Below are 19,005 nucleotides of genomic sequence, written 5' to 3'. Positions count from 1 at the left end.
TGAAAAAGTCAAAACTTTACATGGGGTGTCCTTACTTTTTCACATGACTGTATCTATCTTCTATCTTCTCTTCTGTCTTCTATCTATCTTCTATCTATATCCCTATTTGTGAACGTCTGTTTGATCGGTTGTGCTGCATGGACAGCCTAAGGAAATTACTTAAAGAGGGGTGACGGGGTCCATGGGGGGATAACTTTTCACGACAAAAGACATGGGCACATAAGATTTAGACTCGGGGCTTGGGGCGTGACCAAGGGGTGTGGCTTCCTCTGACTATAAAAAACCTACGACAAATAAACAGAATATCAAAACTAAATTGCGTGACTGACTTTATTTTCCGGGTAACGCTGGGTAACCCTGCTAGTTTACAATATATGCTTTTTAAACACATGGCAAAATGCATTCCAACTATTCTGTTTTTAGTCTTAGCTCTACAAGAGCTCCACATGGCTGGTAGTGGTGTTGTGGTTCTTGTTAAAATATTTGAACTTCAATTACATTTAATTTATTTCTTTGTATACACCTTCACAAAAGAAGACTTCTAAACTATGGTTTAAAGAAGTTTTAGGCATATGAAATGCATAGAAAAATCTTCTTCTTTTTGTCTTGGTTGCACAACATTTGTTTCGCGATGGATTACATTGTTTGAAATGAGAATTTTGACGTGAGCAATGAAATCTGCAACTTGAGTCTTTGGGAGGAAGGGAGATTTAACTTTGAGTTGAGCATCAATTTGAATCTGTTACTTTTAAAAGCATAATTATTGTATGCTGAAGCAAATCATGTTTTGCAAAAGAAGCAGGCACCTCTGTATTAACTTTAGCACCTTTCCTCTTTGTCAAACAAATCCTTCTCAGTCCCTGCATTGAGCACGACAGCATCACTTCCTTCCACTGAATTGACCTCTGCATGGAACACGACAGCATCACTTCCTTCCAATGAATTGACCTCTGCAAGCAACCCGACAGCATCACTTCCTTCCACTGAAATGATCTCTGCAAAAGGTATCCGATTAGATTATTTTGTATACAGTATTCTTTCTACCATTGAAGAAAATGGTCTTCTTGCAGGGTGTTTATAAAAATAAAAGTGCACATATATATGTATATCTATCTTCTATCTATCTATATACAGTGCATTCAGAAAGTATTCAGACCCCTTCACTATTTTTCACATTTTGTTATGTTGCAGCCTTATGCTGAAAACGTTTAAATTCATTTTTCCCTCATCAATCTACACTCAATTACCCCATAATGACAAAGAGAAAACAGGATTTTAGAAAGTTTTGCAAATTTATTAAAAAGAAAAAACTGAAATATCACATTGACTTAAGTATTCATACCCTTTGCTATGACACATTAAATTTAGCTCAGGTGCCTCCCATTTCTCTTGATCATCTTTGAGATGTTTCCACACCTTGATTGGAGTCAACCTGTGGTAAATTCAATTGATTGGACATGATTTGGAAAGGCACACTCCTGTCTAAATAAGGTCTCACTGCTGACGATGCATATCGGAGGAAAAACCAAGCCATGAGGTCGAAGGAACTGCCTGCAGAGCTCAGAGACAGGATTGTCGAGGCACAGATTTGGGGAAGCCTACAAAAAAAATTTCTGCTGCATTGAAGGTTCCCAAGAGCACAGTGGCCTCCATAATTCTTAAATGGAAGAAGTTTGGAACAACCAGGACTCTTCCTAGAGCTGGCCGCCCGGCCAAACTGAGCAATCGGGGGAGAAGGGCCTTGGTAAGAGAGGTGACCAAGAACCCGATGGTCACTCTGGCTGAGCTCCAGAGATCCTGTGTGGAGATGGGAGAAACTTTCAGAAGGACAACCATTACTGCAACACTCCACCGATCTGGGCTTTATGGCAGAGTGGCCAGACGGAAGCCTCTCCTCAGTGAAAGACATGAAAGTGTTACGAATTCATGTGAATTACTATTCAGGTCTTTGCTTATCAATGTGTAGTCGATTAAAGGTTGTTGTGATTAAAGGGTCAGGAGCCCTTCTGGGAAAAAGGAGACCGGAAACGGAAGGAAAAAGACACGAGGTCCTGGAGAAGCGACGATCTTCTTCTTCTTCCTCGCCGAGCTCCGAGGCGAGGGTATCGATATCGAGCAGCGTCTGACGCTGCGTTGGGAAACCCATCTGGCGAAAGGAATTACCCCTTGACACATCAAGTTGCCGTGGGTTCGTGCACGGAACCAAGCGTCCTACACAGTTCGCCTCACCGTCTACAAGGACGCGTACGGGTCGCACCTTGGGCCTCGCGCGCTGGACAAGCCGCGCGTTGCTTTGCCCGCTTTGCTTGGCAAGGAGGTGCGCGCTGCAACCGTTGTTCCCGGTACGTGACGTGCACGTTTGGGAGCACGTCAGCCAGGGGTTCGTTCAACCGCCCGTGTGCGGAGAAGCCGACCATCATCTTGGTCAGGAGGGACCCAGAGACATTGTGAGGGACAGAGACCAAAGGGGTCGTGAGTACCCAAGGGGTCGGGAGTGGGGAAAGGGGACACACATATATAAGATGGCCATCTTAATCATATTGGTGATTGATTGTTGATTGTGGATTGTTGATGGTTGTTGATTGTTGATTCCTTGGGGGAATATATTATTGATTACTCTGGATCCTTGGTGTGGGGTTTCTTATTGACTGGAATTCATATTGATTGCGTTACTCAAGTGTATAAATCATATATCTTTCTGGCGGGGTGCCTCCCACGGTCCGGGGGTCACCGAGACCAGGTAGTTACCGGGAGGACCACGTAACAAAAGCCTGCTTGGAGTTTTGCAAAAAAGCACCTAGTGTTGTGTTGCAGTGATGGTTGTCCTTCTGAAAGTTTCTCCCATCTCCACACAGGATCTCTGGAGCTCAGCCAGATTGACCATCGGGTTCTTGGTCACCTCTCTTACCAAAGCCCTTCTCCCCCGATTGCTCAGTTTGGCCGGGCGGCCAGCTCTAGGAAGAGTCCTGGTTGTTCCAAACTTCTTCCATTTAAGAATTATGGAGGCCACTGTGCTCTTGGAATCCTTCAATGCAGCAGAAATTTTCTTGTTGGCTTCCCCAGATCTGTGCCTCGACACAATCCTGTCTCTGAGCTCTGCAGGCAGTTCCTTCGACCTCATGGCTTGGTTTTTGCTCTGATCTGCATTGTCAGCTGTGAGACCTTATATAGACAGGTGTGTGCCTTTCCAAATCATGTCCAATCAATTGAATTTACCATAGGTGGACTCCAATCAAGGTGTAGAAACATCTCAAAGATGATCAAGAGAAATGGGAGGCACCTGCACTAAATTTCCAGCGTCATAGCAAAGGGTATGAATATTTATGTCAATGTGATATTTCAGTTTTTTCTTTTTAATAAATCTGCAAAACTTTCTAAAATCCTGTTTTCTCTTTGTCATTATGGGGTATTGAGTGTAGATTCATGAGGGAAAAAATGAGTTTAAATGATTTCAGCATAAGGCTGCAACATAACAAAATGTGATAAAAGTGAAGGGGTCTGAATACTTTCTGAATACACACACACACACACACACACACACACACACACACACACACACACACACACACACACACACACACACACACACACACACACACACACACACATACACACACACACACACACTCTTAAAAAGTTGTGTTATGACAAAATCTGATGGATGAGTTGGCTATGTGACGAGAACAAGGCAATTCGATTTTGGTTGAGGTCCGGATGCAGATCCGGCCTATTAGCGGGATACAAAAGGTAAACTGTTCAGCCTAGCAGAGGTATGCGCTCTACCAAGTGTCGTTCTAGTTTAGCTGTTGTTTTCATAAAGTTCAAGTACAAAGCAGAACATTTGGCTTTGCATTTTGAGATGCGTTCTAGTTGGCATATTTTAATTGCAGTTTCCCTTGCTCACATCCTTGATTTCGATTTGTTATGATATTGTATTTCCTTAATGGTCCTTGCATATTGTCCATGTATGGTGTAAGCTCCTCCCATGGTTTCAAGTATTTCTTCGTAAACCACATTTAATATTATGGCACATGCTTTTGGTTCAAAGAGCCTACTTTAAGTCATACTCTCGCCTGTGGTACATTCTTTCTCCTCTCCTTCCTTTCAATACGAAACTGTTGTATTAAATTTTAACAGCTCATTTTTAAATACTGCGGCGTAATGCATTCTTGTACGATCACTTCCGGTCCCTCGGGCGACGAGGCTTGCTTCGATCTCTCCACGGCATCGAAGTTTGAGTGTTTTCCCATTCGTGTCTTTGTCGGGTTTCCGCTGGTTGTTTTGTTGTGTGTGTGTTGTTGTGTGTTTCTGTTTAGTTTTGGTTTTGTGGTTGTTGCGGATTTGTGTGTGATTGGTCGTTTTTTATTCGCGCGTCGTGCGCGGCCTCGTCTTTCCGGGCTCCCTTCCCCCCGTCGGTGTTTTGTGAGTGTAAGTTCTTTCCTTCATAGTATTTGCTTGTTTCTTTGATTTTCTTTTCTCCCCCCTGCCTCTCGTGGGCATCTTACCCTTTGTCCGGCGTTTTTAAAAACAGGACAAACGGATAGACAAAGAATTCTATATTAATTCTTTCTCTCCTCCCGGACACGTGCTTGTTCGCTCTCCTCCTCGTCTCGACTTGTGCCCCGCCCCCTGTGTCTCGTTTTTCTTCCGCCTCTGCTCCTTCTTTCTCAAATCCACGTTCTCGCTTGGAGACTTTTCCTAGATTGTTTTTCATGGTTATCATGGTTCTGTTTGGATATTGTTGGAATATGTGTAAACCGCAGCCGTGATGCTGACGCTGCCCCCCCCCCCCCCCCCCCCAGAATTTCCATGTTTTAAACGTTTCCCAGTGTGTACCCTGGTCAGAATAGGTACACCGTATCCCTGCGTGTCGTAAGAGACGACTAAGACGGTTGGCGTCTGGAAGGGCATCCGGCCATAAAAACATTGCCTCAAAAAGAGAACCATGACAATTACAAGTACCAATGGGCAGGGTGCAGCCCGAAGTGGAGATCGGTTTCTGAGGTTTGGGACATGGAATGTAGGGACAATGACAGGGAGATCAGGAGAAGTGGTGGAAGTATTGGTCAGAAGAAGAGTGGACATATGTTGTGTGCAGGAGATGAGATGGAAGGGAAGTGGTGTGAGAATGGTGAATGGTAGGCGGGGTCAGAAATACAAGTTTGTGTGGCAAGGGTGCCTGGAGGGCGTGAATGGTGTTGGTGTCCTGTTTTCTAAGGAGTTTGTAGACAGTGTGGTGAGTGTGACTAGAGTGAGTGATAGGTTGATGATGGTGAAAATGATGATTGGAAAGCTCTTGGTGAACGTCATCTCGGGATATGCTCCGCAGGTTGGTCGAAGCGATGAAGAGAAGGACAAGTTCTGGTGTGTGATAGAGAAGCTGATGGAAAACGTGAAAGATGAGGAAGTTGTTGTGGTGGGAGGAGACCTGAATGGACATGTGGGAAGGAGTATGGATGGTTTTGAGGGAGTTCATGGGGGTTACGGACATGGTGTGAGAAATGGAGAAGGTGAAAGGATTTTGGAGTTTGCTGATGGAGCTGATTTGTTGATTTGTAATACTCAGTTCCAGAAAGAGGATAATAAGCTAGTTACATACACGTCAGGTGGGTCGACGACAACCATTGACTACCTGATAGTGCGTAGGCGAGATAGGGGGCACCTCCGGGATACAAAGGTGATCCCGGGGGAGGAGGCTGTTTCACAGCACCACTTGGTTGTCTGCGACATAAGGGTGAAAGGTGCGAGGAGAGCTCGGCGGGTGAAGTACCAACCGAGAATGAAGGTGTGGAGGTTGAAAGAGGTGACAGTAAGGGAGGCATTAAAAGAGAGGCTGAGTAGGATAGAGGATGATGTGGTTGAGCTTGAAAGTGGTTGGATGTCAATGAAAGCTAGTCTGTTGGGAGCCGTTGGTGAGGTATGTGGATGGACAAAAGGACCACCGAGGCACTCGGAAACATGGTGGTGGGATGATGAAGTTGGAAAGAGGATTGACGAGAAGAGGAAGAAGTGCAAGGAGTGGCAGAAGGCGAAGGGGACGGGAGCAGAAACAGCAGAGCATGAAAGTTATAAGGCAGCCAGGAAGGCTGCAAAGAAAGAGGTAGCAAAGGCGCAGGAGGCATGTAGGAAAATGTTCGGAGAACGCTTGGATTCGGAAGAGGGTCAGAAAGCAGTATTCAGGATTGCAAAGCAGATAGCGAAAGAGAGGTGTGATGTGATGGGGGTGAGTTGCTTGAAGGATGAAGTGGGACAAATTGTTGTCGACCCAGATGGAATTAAAGGAAGATGGAAAAGATATATGGAAATGCTGTTGAATACAGAGAATGAATGGGATGGCAACATAGAGAGTAACTCAGTTTTAGGACCGGCAGAGAAGATAACTGAGAAGGAAGTTGAGGAAGCGATAAAAGCAATGAAGAGTGAAAAAGCCGGAGGGCCAACGGGAGTTGTGGGAGATATGTTGAAGGCAGCAGGAAGTTGGGGTGTGAAGAGAATGACAGAGATCTGTAATCTGGTGGTGAAAGAAGGCCGCATTCCAGTGGATTGGGAACTGAGTACCCTCGTCCCTCTATACAAGGGGAAAGGTGACCCTCTGGAGTGTGGCTCGTACCGAGCGATAAAGTTATTGGAGCATGGAATGAAGGTATTGGAAAGGGTGTTGGAGAGGAGGATAAGGAAGAAAGTGAAGATCGACGAAATGCAGTTTGGATTTATGCCAGGAAGAGGAATGACAGACGTGCTTTTCATTGTGAGGCAGTTGCAGGAGAAGTACATGGAGAAGAGGAAGAAGTTGTTTTTTGGGTTTGTTGATCTGGAGAAAGCATTCGATAGGGTTCCACGCAAAGTAATGACATGGGCATTGAGGAAGTTAGGAGTGGAGGAATGGTTGATCAGAGTAGTGATGGCAATGTACAAAAGAGCGCGCACAGCTGTAAGGACGAAGGACGGGAACAGTGGTGAGTTTGAGGTGAAGGTGGGAGTGCATCAGGGGTCTGTACTAAGTCCATACTATTTGTAGCTGTGATGGAGGTGCTGGCTCAGAACGTAAAGGAGGGTTTACCATGGGAGTTGTTGTATGCAGATGATCTGGTGTTGATTGCGGAAAGTATGGATGGACTGAAGGAAACGATGAACAAGTGGAAGGAATGTATGGAGACAAAAAGTCTGAAGGTGAATATCGGAAAGATGAAGGTGATGGCAAGTGGTAAAGCATGTGGTGAGGTGGAAAGAACTGGGAAGTGGCCGTGTGCTGTGTGCAGGAAGGGTGTCGGAGTGAACTCCATTCAATGTACAATGTGCGCTGAGTGGGTTCATCAAAAATGTAGTGGTCTGAGAGGGTCATTAACCAGTGTGGCAGCTACATTCAAATGTAAGGTGTGCACTTAGGGAGCTGCAGATGGAGGAAATGTTGAGTTGGATCTTGGAGACGGCGTGAAGCTGGAAGGTGTGAAAACATTTTGCTCCCTCGGAGACATGCTGAATGGAGAAGGTGGATCAGACTCGGCAACGGTTGCTCGAGTGAGATGTGCATGGAAGAAGTTTCAGGAACTGAGTGGTGTGCTGATGAGGAGGGAAGTGTCGCTGAAGCTGAAGGGAAAGGTGTATGCTGCATGTGTGAGAAGTGTAATGATTTATGGGAGCGAGACATGGGTAATGAACGTAGAGCAGCAACGAAGGCTGGAAAGGGTGGAAATGCGAATGGTTCGATGGATGTGCGGAGTGTCGTTGAGAGAGAGGAAGACAAATGATGAATTGCGAAAGATGATGGGAATAGAGCCTGTGATTGATGCTGTGAAGAGGAACAGGTTGAGATGGTTTGGTCATGTGTTGAGGAAGGATGAAAGTGACTGGTTGAGAAGAGTGATGGAAATTAATGTAGAAGGAAGTAGAGGACGGGGAAGACCGAGAAAGACTTGGCTAAAGATGGTGGAAGAAGAAATGCGGGCAAGGGGGTTAACAAGGAGAGATGCAGAAAATAGGGCAAAATGGAGAAGATTGTCATGGGGACCGCAAGGCTAACCCCCGCTCTAGCAGGGAAAATGGCCTTAAAATGCATGTTGTTGTGTTGTTGTGTATTGCATTCTTATACGACTGTTAGTCTTTGTTAATGAAAGTATTTTTAAAAGAAATTACCACAGTAATATCCACAACAGAATGTCTCACCAGATTTGAAATGCAAAGCGGTACAGAGGGTGGCTTTGCTCTTCCCTGACTTTAATATTATGCAAAGACAATTTTTTTTCAATATGCACACCAGTTTTTCTGTTAAATCTTCTTTTCACAGTTACGCCCACAACAGAACAAGTCACTCCATATACGACAAATGGTTCAACAACAGCTGCAGCACCGGGTAAATTGCCTTTGACATCATTATTTTTTATTGTTGATGTTGTAACTGTTTTATTACTGTTTGCTTTTCTTTTATATCTACAATTTCCTGTCCTTACCATTAATTCTAATCTTTCAGTTCTCATTTTATTATCATCATTGTTACCCTCGCCAGAAGAGAGTCCGTTTGTCTCTGTTTGTCCGCACAGAATAAATATGATTTTCTCTGCAACTGTAGATCCTATTGACAGTAAATTTTCACTGTCGGTGCAACTCCACCTGTAGAATTTTTAAAATGATAATTATGACGTTGCCGGTCACGTGATTCGGCCGCCATCTTGGAAAAACCGAAAAACCTTGCACCTCTATCTCCGAAAGCGCTGCATCTATCTATAATTCCAGTTGTGTGTGTGTGTGTGTGTGTGTGTGTATGTGTGTGTGTGTGTGTGTGTGTGTGTGTGTGTGTGTGTGTGTGTGTGTGTGTGTGTGTGTGTGTGTGTGTGTGTGTGTGTGTGTGTGTGTGTGTGTGTGTGTGTGTGTGTGTGTGACCGCTGTTTCTCGACAACCACGGGTCCGATATACTTGAAACTTGCCAGGTATATTGCTGGGGACCTGAGGATGTGCCTTTTCAAGGTTTCATATTAATCGGAGAAGTAGTTACCGAGCTATGGCGATTTAGCCGTTCGCCGTTCGCTTTGGCTTTGCGAATGGACCAAACCATTCATGTAAATAGAGGGGGGGGGGGGTTCTGTGGTCGTTCGCTTTGGCTTTGCGAATGGACCAAACCATTTTATGTAAATAGAGGGGGGGGTTCTGTGGTCGTTACTGCCACGCGGTTTGGAATGTTTTTCCGAACGGGCACCCACGTACGGGCACGTCCTAGTATAAACAATTGAGACATTGCTCATTGTAAAGAACTCTGCATGGGAAATAAAATGTGTTAATGATGATGTCATCGGTGCCTCCATTACGACGTCATAATTCGACAAGTACAAAACTTCATCCGATCAAGATGAAATTTCTTGAGCGTCATCTAGGCATAAATTGGTGGAGGAAAAAAAACAATGATGTAATCGGTCACGTGGTTCGGCCACCATATTTGTTTTTCACACAAAAGCCTTAACCACTGCAAACACGACCTGGCGAGGGTCTGCAATCTCTGATTGCTCTTTATAGTTATTAATTGGATTTTTGGTTTTTGGTGAAGTTTTTAAAATCCCATTATTACTTGCAAAATCGAAGATTTTTCAAATATATTGGTTGGTTGCGTTTGTGGTTCTGTCTGTCTGTTTGTTTGTCACCGGCCTACAGGTCACAATTTTCAACCGATCTTCACGAAACTTCACCAAATGGTAGAGTTGGTCAAAAGCAAGAAGCCTATTGTTTTTGGGGTTAAAAGGTCAACAAAGGTCACCAACTTTGCTCGATTTCTAAAATCCTCAATTTTCATCCGATTGACCGGAAATTTGAAGAGGACTTGCATATCTGGTCACCGAATTCAACCACCAAGTATTTTTGAGGTCAACATAGTCCAAAAGGTCAACCAACATAGGCCGAATTTCTAAAATCCTTAATTTTCATCCAATTGACTTGAAATTTGAAGAGGACTTGCATATCTGGTCACTAAATTCAACCACCAAGTATTTTTGAGGTCAACATAGGCCAAAAGGTCAACATAGGCCAAGTTTCAAAAATACTCAATTTTCATCCGATTGAATTGAAAATTGAACAGCATTTGCACATTGAGTCACGAAATAGGGAAACTAACTATTTTTGAGGTCAAAAGGTCAACTCAAGGTCAACCTTCCAAAATCATCATTTTTCATCTGAAAAATCATCACTTTTCTTCCTATTGACCTGAGCTTTGATCAATATTGTCAATTTTAATCTTGATGAAATGGACAATTTGCTGTATCAATGGGATTTTTTTTCTTGGGGGGGGGAGGAGGCAGATTTTGCAAGTATCGTGCTCCACATGACGTCTTCTTGTTTTTACATTTGCTTTTTCTTAGTTCTTTATTTACTTTTATTTTTTTTGCATACAAGATGGAGGCTTGTGTAAGAGAAAAAAACATACGACTGTTAAAAGACTAACATCAATCACACAAAAAAAAACCCGACACAAAACAAAGGGAGCGGGAGACAATATGGGGAGAGAGAGGGAAGCGCACAAGTACAACAGCAGAGAACAGGGACAACGGAAGATCTGTGGGAGGGAGAGGACTTGAGGGGAGGAGGCATACGAAGGCGGGGGGTGGGAAAGGTATAAAACACATGGACACTGCTGGAACTTCCAAGAAAGAAAGAAGTCGGTATTTCAAAAAAGTGGATCTAGGGTGAATGAATGGGGGTAGAAGAGATCAAGGTTTTGGATGGGGGAAAACGAGAGATGGTGGTGAACAGCTGTTTTAAAGACCTGGAGGGAGGAGTGGGATTGAAGAGAGTGAGGGAGTTTGTTCCAGAGGCGGGAGTAAAGAGGAATGAAGGAGTGAAGGTGAGCAGAGAGTCTTGATTTTGGCATTTTCACCAGAAGAGGGTTACTGGCAGATCTTGTGCGACATGCAGGAATATTTGGGGGACAGAGCACAGACAGAGCTGGGGGAGCCAGCTCGGATAGGAGAGGTAGAAGACAGAAAGACCACCTACCTGCCTGCGGAGAGTGAGTGAAAGGCTCTCAGGGTTACCTTAATTGTGGGAGATTCCAATGATTCTGAAAGCTTTGGTTTCAACAGCGTGAAGACGAGCTAGGTGTGACGCAGGAGCATCAGCCCAGAGGCGAGAACAGTATTCCATTAAGCTGCAGATGAAAGCCTTTTATGTGGTGAGGAGCTTATATAAAGGGAGGGGTGTTTTCCGCCTCCCTTTGATAGAGCCAACTTCATCATGAGAAATTCCAATAATCTTTGAGGCCTTGGTTTCCATGGCATCAAGCTCAGCAAGATGTGAGGGAGGGAAGCCAACCAAGAAGGAGAGCAGTACTCTATCAAGCTGCAGATGAAAGCCTTGGAGCTGGATTGGAGTTCAGGTCTGCCAAGGAAGGACTTCGCACTACGGAGGATTCCCAGTCGGCGACTGGCTTTGGAGGCCAGCTTGGAAATGTGGTTTTCCCAGGAAAGGTCATGGCAGATAGTGAGACCCAAAAGCTTGAGTGACAGAACTTCTTGGAGAGGATTGTTCAGAAAGTATATGGGAGGGTTCCCCAGTCGGTCTTTTCGGAGAGACATTGTAAGACTTAAGAGTGTGAGATTTGACAGGATTGAAAGACATGTTCTACTTGTTTGACAAGTCTGTGATTTTGTCCAGGTCTGCAGAGAGTGAGGAGGCTGCAGACTGCCGATCTGATGGGTGAGGCATGGAGCGGCAGAGAGTGGAGTCATCAGCAAAGAGATAGAGAGGATTTTCAAGAGAATCAGAGAGATCATTGATGAAGACCAGAAAAAGCACAGGGCCCAGAACACTGCCTTGGGGAACTCCAGCCTGAACAGGAAGGGGAGATGAGAGAAACCCATTCAGGGCCACACGTTGATTATGACCAGAGAGGAAGTCCGCAAGCCATGTGTAGAGATTTCCATGGATACCATAGGAGGAGAGTTTGGTGAGCAGATTGGGGTGCCAGACCGTATCGAAGGCACGTGATATGTCAAAGTATAACGACAACAACATGCATTTTAAGGCCATTTTCCCTGCCAGAGTGGGGGTTAGCCTTGTGATCCTCATGACAATCTTCTCCATTTTGCCCTATTTTCTGCATCTCTCCTTGTTAACCCCCTTGCCCGCATTTCTTTTTCCACCATCTTTAGCCAAGTCTTTCTCGGTCTTCCCCGTCCTCTACTTCCTTCGACATTCATTTCCATCACTCTTCTAAACCAGTCACTTTCATCCTTCCTCAACACATGACCAAACCATCTCAACCTGTTCCTCTTCACAGCATCAATCACAGGCTCTATTCCCATCATCTTTCGCAATTCATCATTTGTCTTCCTCTCTCTCAACGATACTCCGCACATCCACCGAACCATTCGCATTTCCAGCCTTCGATGCTGCTCTACGTTCATTACCCAAGTCTCGCTCCCATAAATCATAACACTTCTCACACATGCAGCATACATCTTTCCCTTCAGCTTCAACGACACTCCCCTCCTCATCAGCACGCCACTCAGTTCCCGAAACTTCTTCCATGCACATCTCACTCCAGCAACCATTGCTGAGTCTGATCCACCTTCTCCATTCAGCATGTCTCCGAGGAAGCAAAATGTTTTCACACCTTCCAGCTTCACGCCGTCTCCAAGATCCAACTCAACATTTCCTCCATCTGCAGCTCCCTCTGTGCACACCTTACATTTGAATGTAGCTGCCACACTGGTTAATGACCCTCTCAGACCACTACATTTTTGATGAACCCACTCAGAGCACAATGTACATTGAATGGAGTTCACTCCGACACCCTTCCTGCACACAGCACATGGCCACTTCCCAGTTCTTTCCACCTCACCACATGCTTTACCACTTGCCATCACCTTCGTCTTTCCGATATTCACCTTCAGACCTTTTGTCTCCATACATTCCTTCCACTTGTTCATCTTTTCCTTCAGTCCATCCATACTTTCCACAATCAACACCAGATCATCTGCATACAACAACCCCCACGGTAAACCCTCCTTTACGTTCTGAGCCAGCACCTCCATCACAGCTACAAATAGTAGTGGACTTAGTACCGACCCCTGATGCACTCCCACCTTCACCTCAAACTCGCCACTGTTCCCGTCCTTCGTCCTTACAGCTGTGCGCGCTCTTTTGTACATTGCCATCACAACTCTGATCAACCATTCCTCCACTCATACCTTCCTCAATGCCCATGTCAATATTTTGCGTGGAACCCTATCAAATGCTTTCTCCAGATCAACAAACCCAAGAAACAACTTCTTCCTCTTCTCCATGTACTTCTCCTGCACCTGCCTCACAATAAAGAGCGCGTCTGTCGTTCCTCTTCCTGGCATAAATCCAAACTGCATTTCGTCGATCTTCACTTTCTTCCTTATCCTCCTCTCCAACACCCTTTCCAATACCTTCATTCCCATGCTCCAATAACTTTATCGCTCGGTATGAGCCACACTCCAGAGGGTCACCTTTCCCCTTGTATAGAGGGACGAGGGTACTCAGTTCCCAATCCACTGGAATGCGGCCTTCTTTCACCACCAGATTACAGATCTCTGTCATTCTCTTCACACCCCAACTTCCTGCTGCCTTCAACATATCTCCCACAACTCCCGTCGGCCCTCCCGCTTTTCTACTCTTCATTGCTTTTATCGCTTCCTCAACTTCCTTCTCAGTTATCTTCTCTGCCGGTCCTAAAACTGGGTTACTCTCTATGTTGCCATCCCATTCATTCTCTGTATTCAACAGCATTTCCATATATCTTTTCCATCTTCCTTTAATTCCTTCTGGGTCCACAACGATTTGTCCCACTTCATCCTTCAAGCAACTCACCCCCATCACATCACACCTCTCTTTCACTATCTGCTTTGCAATCCTGAATACTGCTCTCTGACCCTCTTCCGAATCCAAGCGTTCTCCGAACATTTTCCTACATGCCTCTTGCGCCTTAGCTACCTCTTTCTTTGCAGCCTTCTTGGCTGCCTTATAACTTTCATGCTCTGCTTTTTCTGCTCCCGTACCCTTCGCCTTCTGCCACTCCTTGAACTTCTTCCTCTTCTCGTCAATCCTCTTTCCAACTTCATCATCCCACCACCATGTTTCCGAGTGCCTCGGTGGTCCTTTTGTCCATCCACATACCTCACCAACGGCTCCCAACAGACTAGCTTTCATTGACATCCAACCACTTTCAAGCTCAACCACATCATCCCTGACCCTACTCAGCCTCTCTTTTAATGCCTCCCTTACTGTCACCTCTTTCAACCTCCACACCTTCATTCTCGGTTGATACTTCACCCGCCGAGCTCTCCTCGCACCTTTCAGCCTTCTGTCGCAGACAACCAAGTGGTGCTGTGAAACAGCCTCCTACCCCGGGATCACCTTTGTGTCCCGGAGGTGCCCCCTATCTCGCCGACGTACCATCAGGTAGTTAACAGTTGTCGTCGACCCACCTGACGTGTATGTAACAAGCTTATTATCCTCTTTCTGGAACTGAGTATTACAAATCAACAAATCAGCAAACTCCAAAATCCTTTCACCTTCTCCATTCCTCACACGATATCCGTAACCCCCATGAACTCCCTCAAAACCGTCCATACTCCTTCCCACATGTCCATTTAGGTCTCCTCCTACCACAACAACTTCCTCATCTTTCACGTTTTCCATCAGCTTCTCTATCGCACACCAGAACTTGTCCTTCTCTTCATCGCTCCGACCAACCTGCGGAGCATACCCCGAGATGACGTTCACCAAGAGCTTTCCAATCATCATTTTCATCATCATCAACCTGTCATTCAGTCTAGTCGCACTCACCACACGGTCTGCAAACTCCTCAGAAAACAGGACACCAACACCATTCATGCCCTCCAGGCACCCTTGCCACACAAACTTGTATTTCTGTCCCTGCCTCCTGTGGCCAAATGCAATATTTTTTTCTGTGAGAAGTAGAACAGGTCAGTATTGATATACTTGCTTTGGAGTTGAGCTGTGGGTTTCATCTTTCACCAAGTTTGGCTTGTCTGCTGCATGGTAACATGAGTTTTGGCCCCACTATCCCATCTACAATTTTCTGAACCTTAGTGTAACTTTTGTTCCAGGAGCTTAGCCATATAACCTCATGGGGGCTTGAAAGTAAAGATACAAATTGACTCTCACGCGCTTGTTTTGCTTTTGAGTGTTGAACTTCAATGGCTAAGATTTATCATGTCAAAATCAACACTTATTGTTTTTGATAAATCAAAAGATTATGAATGTTAACCCTTTTAGTTTGGCAGCTTAGCAATTTTTGGGGGAACGACTTTACAAAAGCACCATTTTGATTTTCGTGGTTCATTGGACCATATGCAATAGAATTAGGACTGGAGGCAAGACATATACAGTGTTTGACTTTTGTGCAAATACGACTCGCACAGCATAATATCGAGCAATACATTTATGCAATTAAATCATCAGCTATTGGAGTTGGACTAAAATCGTAAATACATAAATTGCTGGACAAATTACCTTGAACAACATGTCTGTTCTAAAGCTATATTGTTATTACATCCTTGTCGTTGCGTACATGTTAGATATATGAGAGGTGCGCGAGTCACAAGTATAACACATTTGTATAAACACTCGGTATTATATTACTAATTATTATTACATGGAAGCGTAAGATTTATTATGCAGGCATGCATACGTTTTACAAATAACACTGCATGTAATGAAATAAAAGTTAGCCTCCTTGTTGAAAATATATACATAATTGGTTTTTGTCCTTGGTTTTTGTCCAATAAAAAGGTGAAGAACACTGTATATTTCTTGCCTCCGGTCCTAAATCTATTGTATATGGTCTAATGGACCACCAAAATAAAAATGGAGCTTTTGTCAAGCCGTTCCCCATATTCGATAAATATGCTGCTAAGCTGCCTGACTATTTGAGTATGGATGACGTCCAGTGCCGCAATCCGCGAAAAAGTTTTGTGTACGGATGACGTTACTACACGTCATCGACTATACCTATAAATAGATCGTCAGTAAGTGGTTGCATTCCTGGTATGTACCAAAATGCCAAATTAATCCCGTACCGGGGGTATTTTTGTCCCCCGTCGCACCGCGGAGCGAAAGGGGGACTATGGTTTTCCCGTCCATGCGTGTGTAAGCGAAGGACCGAATTCTAATTTCGTGTGTGGGTGCAACCCACGTCAAAATCCAAGATGGCCACCGCCTTGTATGTCTGAACCTTGTGAGTGGAATATCTTGAAAAATAAGCGAAGTACCAACTTCTAATCTGGTGTGTGGGTGTATCTCGGCATAAGGAAGAACGCTATTGAAAATTGGGTCGCCACGTCAAAATCCAAGATGGCCACCGCCATGTATGTCTGAACATTGTGAGTGGAATATCTTGAAAAATAAGCGAAGTACCAACTTCTAATCTGGTGTGTGGGTGTATCTCGGCATAAGGAAGAACGCTATTGAAAATTGGGTCGCCACGTCAAAATCCAAGATGGCCGCTTTGCGTCTTCCACTTTGTCAACTCGCATCACTTCACCGATGGGGGACCAAGGCGTCATGCTTGTTATCAAAAAAAAATCTTACTCAAAGGGTTAATCTTGCTTTTCTGAAATAGTCTAAATGTTTTCACTCAATTTTATTCTCATTTCTACTGTGAAGCCAAGGCCTGTGAGAAGATTTATTGCAAGCCCTAGATAAATGATGAACATTTATCATCATTCTTCCACATTCAATAAACTCTCTCTCCTCAACTTTTCCCACAGGTGGTTCCACATTTGATGTCCCTAGTTTCATTGGGGGCATTGTTTTGGCTCTTGCTGTCGTCGCCATCGCTGCTCTGATTTATAAACTGTGCAAAGACAGCAAGCAATACAATTCACTGTGAGGCGAAAGTGAAGAAGAGGCAAAGCAATGGGGTCTGTGGTATGTGAGAAAGGAGCACAGCACGAGGTTATGAGAACAAAAATTGCCCATTGTATTTGCCATGATTTTCAAAAAATTTCCAACATGCGTCAAACCCTCCATCTCTTCTGCTTTTTCTCTTTGTTTGGTGGTAATTGTAGTTTATGCTCCATTTCATGTCAAACCTTATCTTTTGACCTTTTTGCTTCATGTTTATCTTTGTTTATTCGTCATCCTCCATGATAATTTTTGGGGTGGTTCGTTTGCTGCTTTGATTGTTAAGGTACATCGAGATCGTCCAAAGCACTGGGTCCGCCAAGCAATCTATTTTCCTTTCCATATGAAATCACATATTAGACTCGATTGCTAGAGTCAGAGTTTGCTGCTGTCTTGAGGTTATTGGATTTTATTTTTTGTGGGGGGACAGGGCGATAGCTTTGAGAATAAAACACTGGTTTATATTTAAAGGAAATGAACAGTTGGTAATGTCATTACTATTGAATGTTTCTGTTTGTGTACATAATAAAGTTTTGCTGGGTATTTTTTGATCTTTTCATTATTTCATACCTATGCAGTGTTTTTTCCTTTCAGAAGTATTTTACTCTTGTTTCTTCTCATTTTATATATATTTTTTATTTGACTGTTTTTATACTTGGTGATCAATTCCTTCTTGATTCTAGTTATTTAAAGTGTTCCCGATACCGTGCAGATTGGGAGCACTGAATCGGCCAGGTGTTATACCACCATACAACAACAACAACAACAACAGGCATTTTAAGGCCATTTTCCCTGCAAGAGCGGGGGTTAGCCTTGCGGTCCCCATGACAATCTTCTCCTTTTTGCCCTATTTTCTGCATCTACCCTTGTTAACCCAGCTTGTTAACCCACCTTGTTATACCACCATCTCATATCTAAATTAGGCCGAGCAAGTCTGACTCGCATGGCACTGTCTTTAAATGCGGCTTTAACTGCCTTCACCAATTATCCCTCAACGGGCTTTCGTTAATTACCAGGGGAACCATGACAACCTGACTTCATCCCGAGACAAGTTTATTGAATTATGCAATCGATGGTCATGGGGAAGGAAGCATGCAATCGTACTAAAATACGCCATTTTGTGTCTGTCTGTCTGTCTGAATTTTTTGACGCCAATACATTCCGTCGTTACTTATCCAATCTCAAGCAAACTTGACAGGATGACGAAGAGTTACATAATGAAAGTTGTCGCGCATTCATTTCCCCCCCCCCCCCACCCCCTCGGGGGTTTTCTCCCCCGAGCAGGTTTTCCCTTCCATTGCCATCTGGCGTTGCGTGTTGAGGTGTATATCAATGTTAAATTAGCTTTATCGTGGTGTTTGTCCAAAGAAGATTTATCATGGCGTTTTTCCAAAGACGCTTTTAATAACAAAATTAATGATAATCGCATATTGGTAATGTTATTACAAAACAATATTAATAATAATAATGTCCCACTTCCCCAAGGCATTTTCCCTTCCCACTTCCCCCAATCCCCCTGGTGTTGGGCTAGCGGCTAGGGTGCCAGCTTAGGATCCAAGGATCCTGGGTTCGAATCCTGGTCGATCGCTGAATTAACGCCAGGGGGGTTGACTCAGCCTGTCATCCTTCTGAGGTCGGCTAATTGAGTACCAGTTCACTGGTAATTCCCTGCTTGTCGTAAAAGGCGACAAAAAGGGTTGGCGGCAGGAAGGGCATCTGGCCGTAAAACATTGCTTCAAAAAGGGGACCAAAAAACAACAACAACCACGGTCCCCGAAAAAGGCCAACCCCCGCTTTGCGGGGAAAATGGCCTCAAAAGGTGTTTTTTTTTTTTTTTTTCTCCCCCAAGGCGTTTTTCCTGCAGTGATAACGTGTATACATAGCTTATAGTTATAATGGTGTTTCCGTGGGAGCAACGGCTTCTACTGGAAGTAAAAATATTATACACCACAAACACGTATGCTTAGCTTTTTAAACAGTTGCTAATGCTCTTTATAACACTAAATGAAGAAATTTCGAGGAATCCCGACATCCGTGAAGTAAGGTTTACTTATAGAACTGAGCGAAGCTCTACTGTACTCTATATAACCCACAAATGTTGGGTTAATAAGATGGCCCTTTCTGCCGCTA

The 19,005-nt window shown here is 44.3% G+C and overlaps 1 protein-coding gene across 2 annotated transcripts in view; it reads left to right on the top strand.

Annotated features, from left to right (window-relative positions):
- LOC137420776 (uncharacterized) overlaps positions 1-17,418 on the top strand; it is a 28,974-nt gene extending 11,556 nt beyond the window's left edge. For both annotated transcript variants that reach the window (XM_078772299.1, XM_078772300.1), the window contains exons 3-5: positions 858-1,004; positions 8,285-8,350; positions 16,740-17,418. In XM_078772299.1, coding sequence (XP_078628425.1) covers positions 858-1,004; positions 8,285-8,350; positions 16,740-16,861 — 335 coding nt within the window. In that variant the 3' untranslated portion in view covers positions 16,862-17,418. The remainder of the gene's footprint in view (positions 1-857; positions 1,005-8,284; positions 8,351-16,739) is intronic.
- The last annotated feature ends 1,587 nt before the right edge of the window (positions 17,419-19,005 follow it).

This window comes from Myxine glutinosa, chromosome 2, assembly GCF_964187855.1.
Source record: "Myxine glutinosa chromosome 2, kmMyxGlut1.1, whole genome shotgun sequence".
NCBI lineage: Eukaryota > Metazoa > Chordata > Myxini > Myxiniformes > Myxinidae > Myxine > Myxine glutinosa.
Note: the sequence above shows the minus strand (reverse complement) of the source record. Positions and strands in the feature narration are given on the sequence as shown.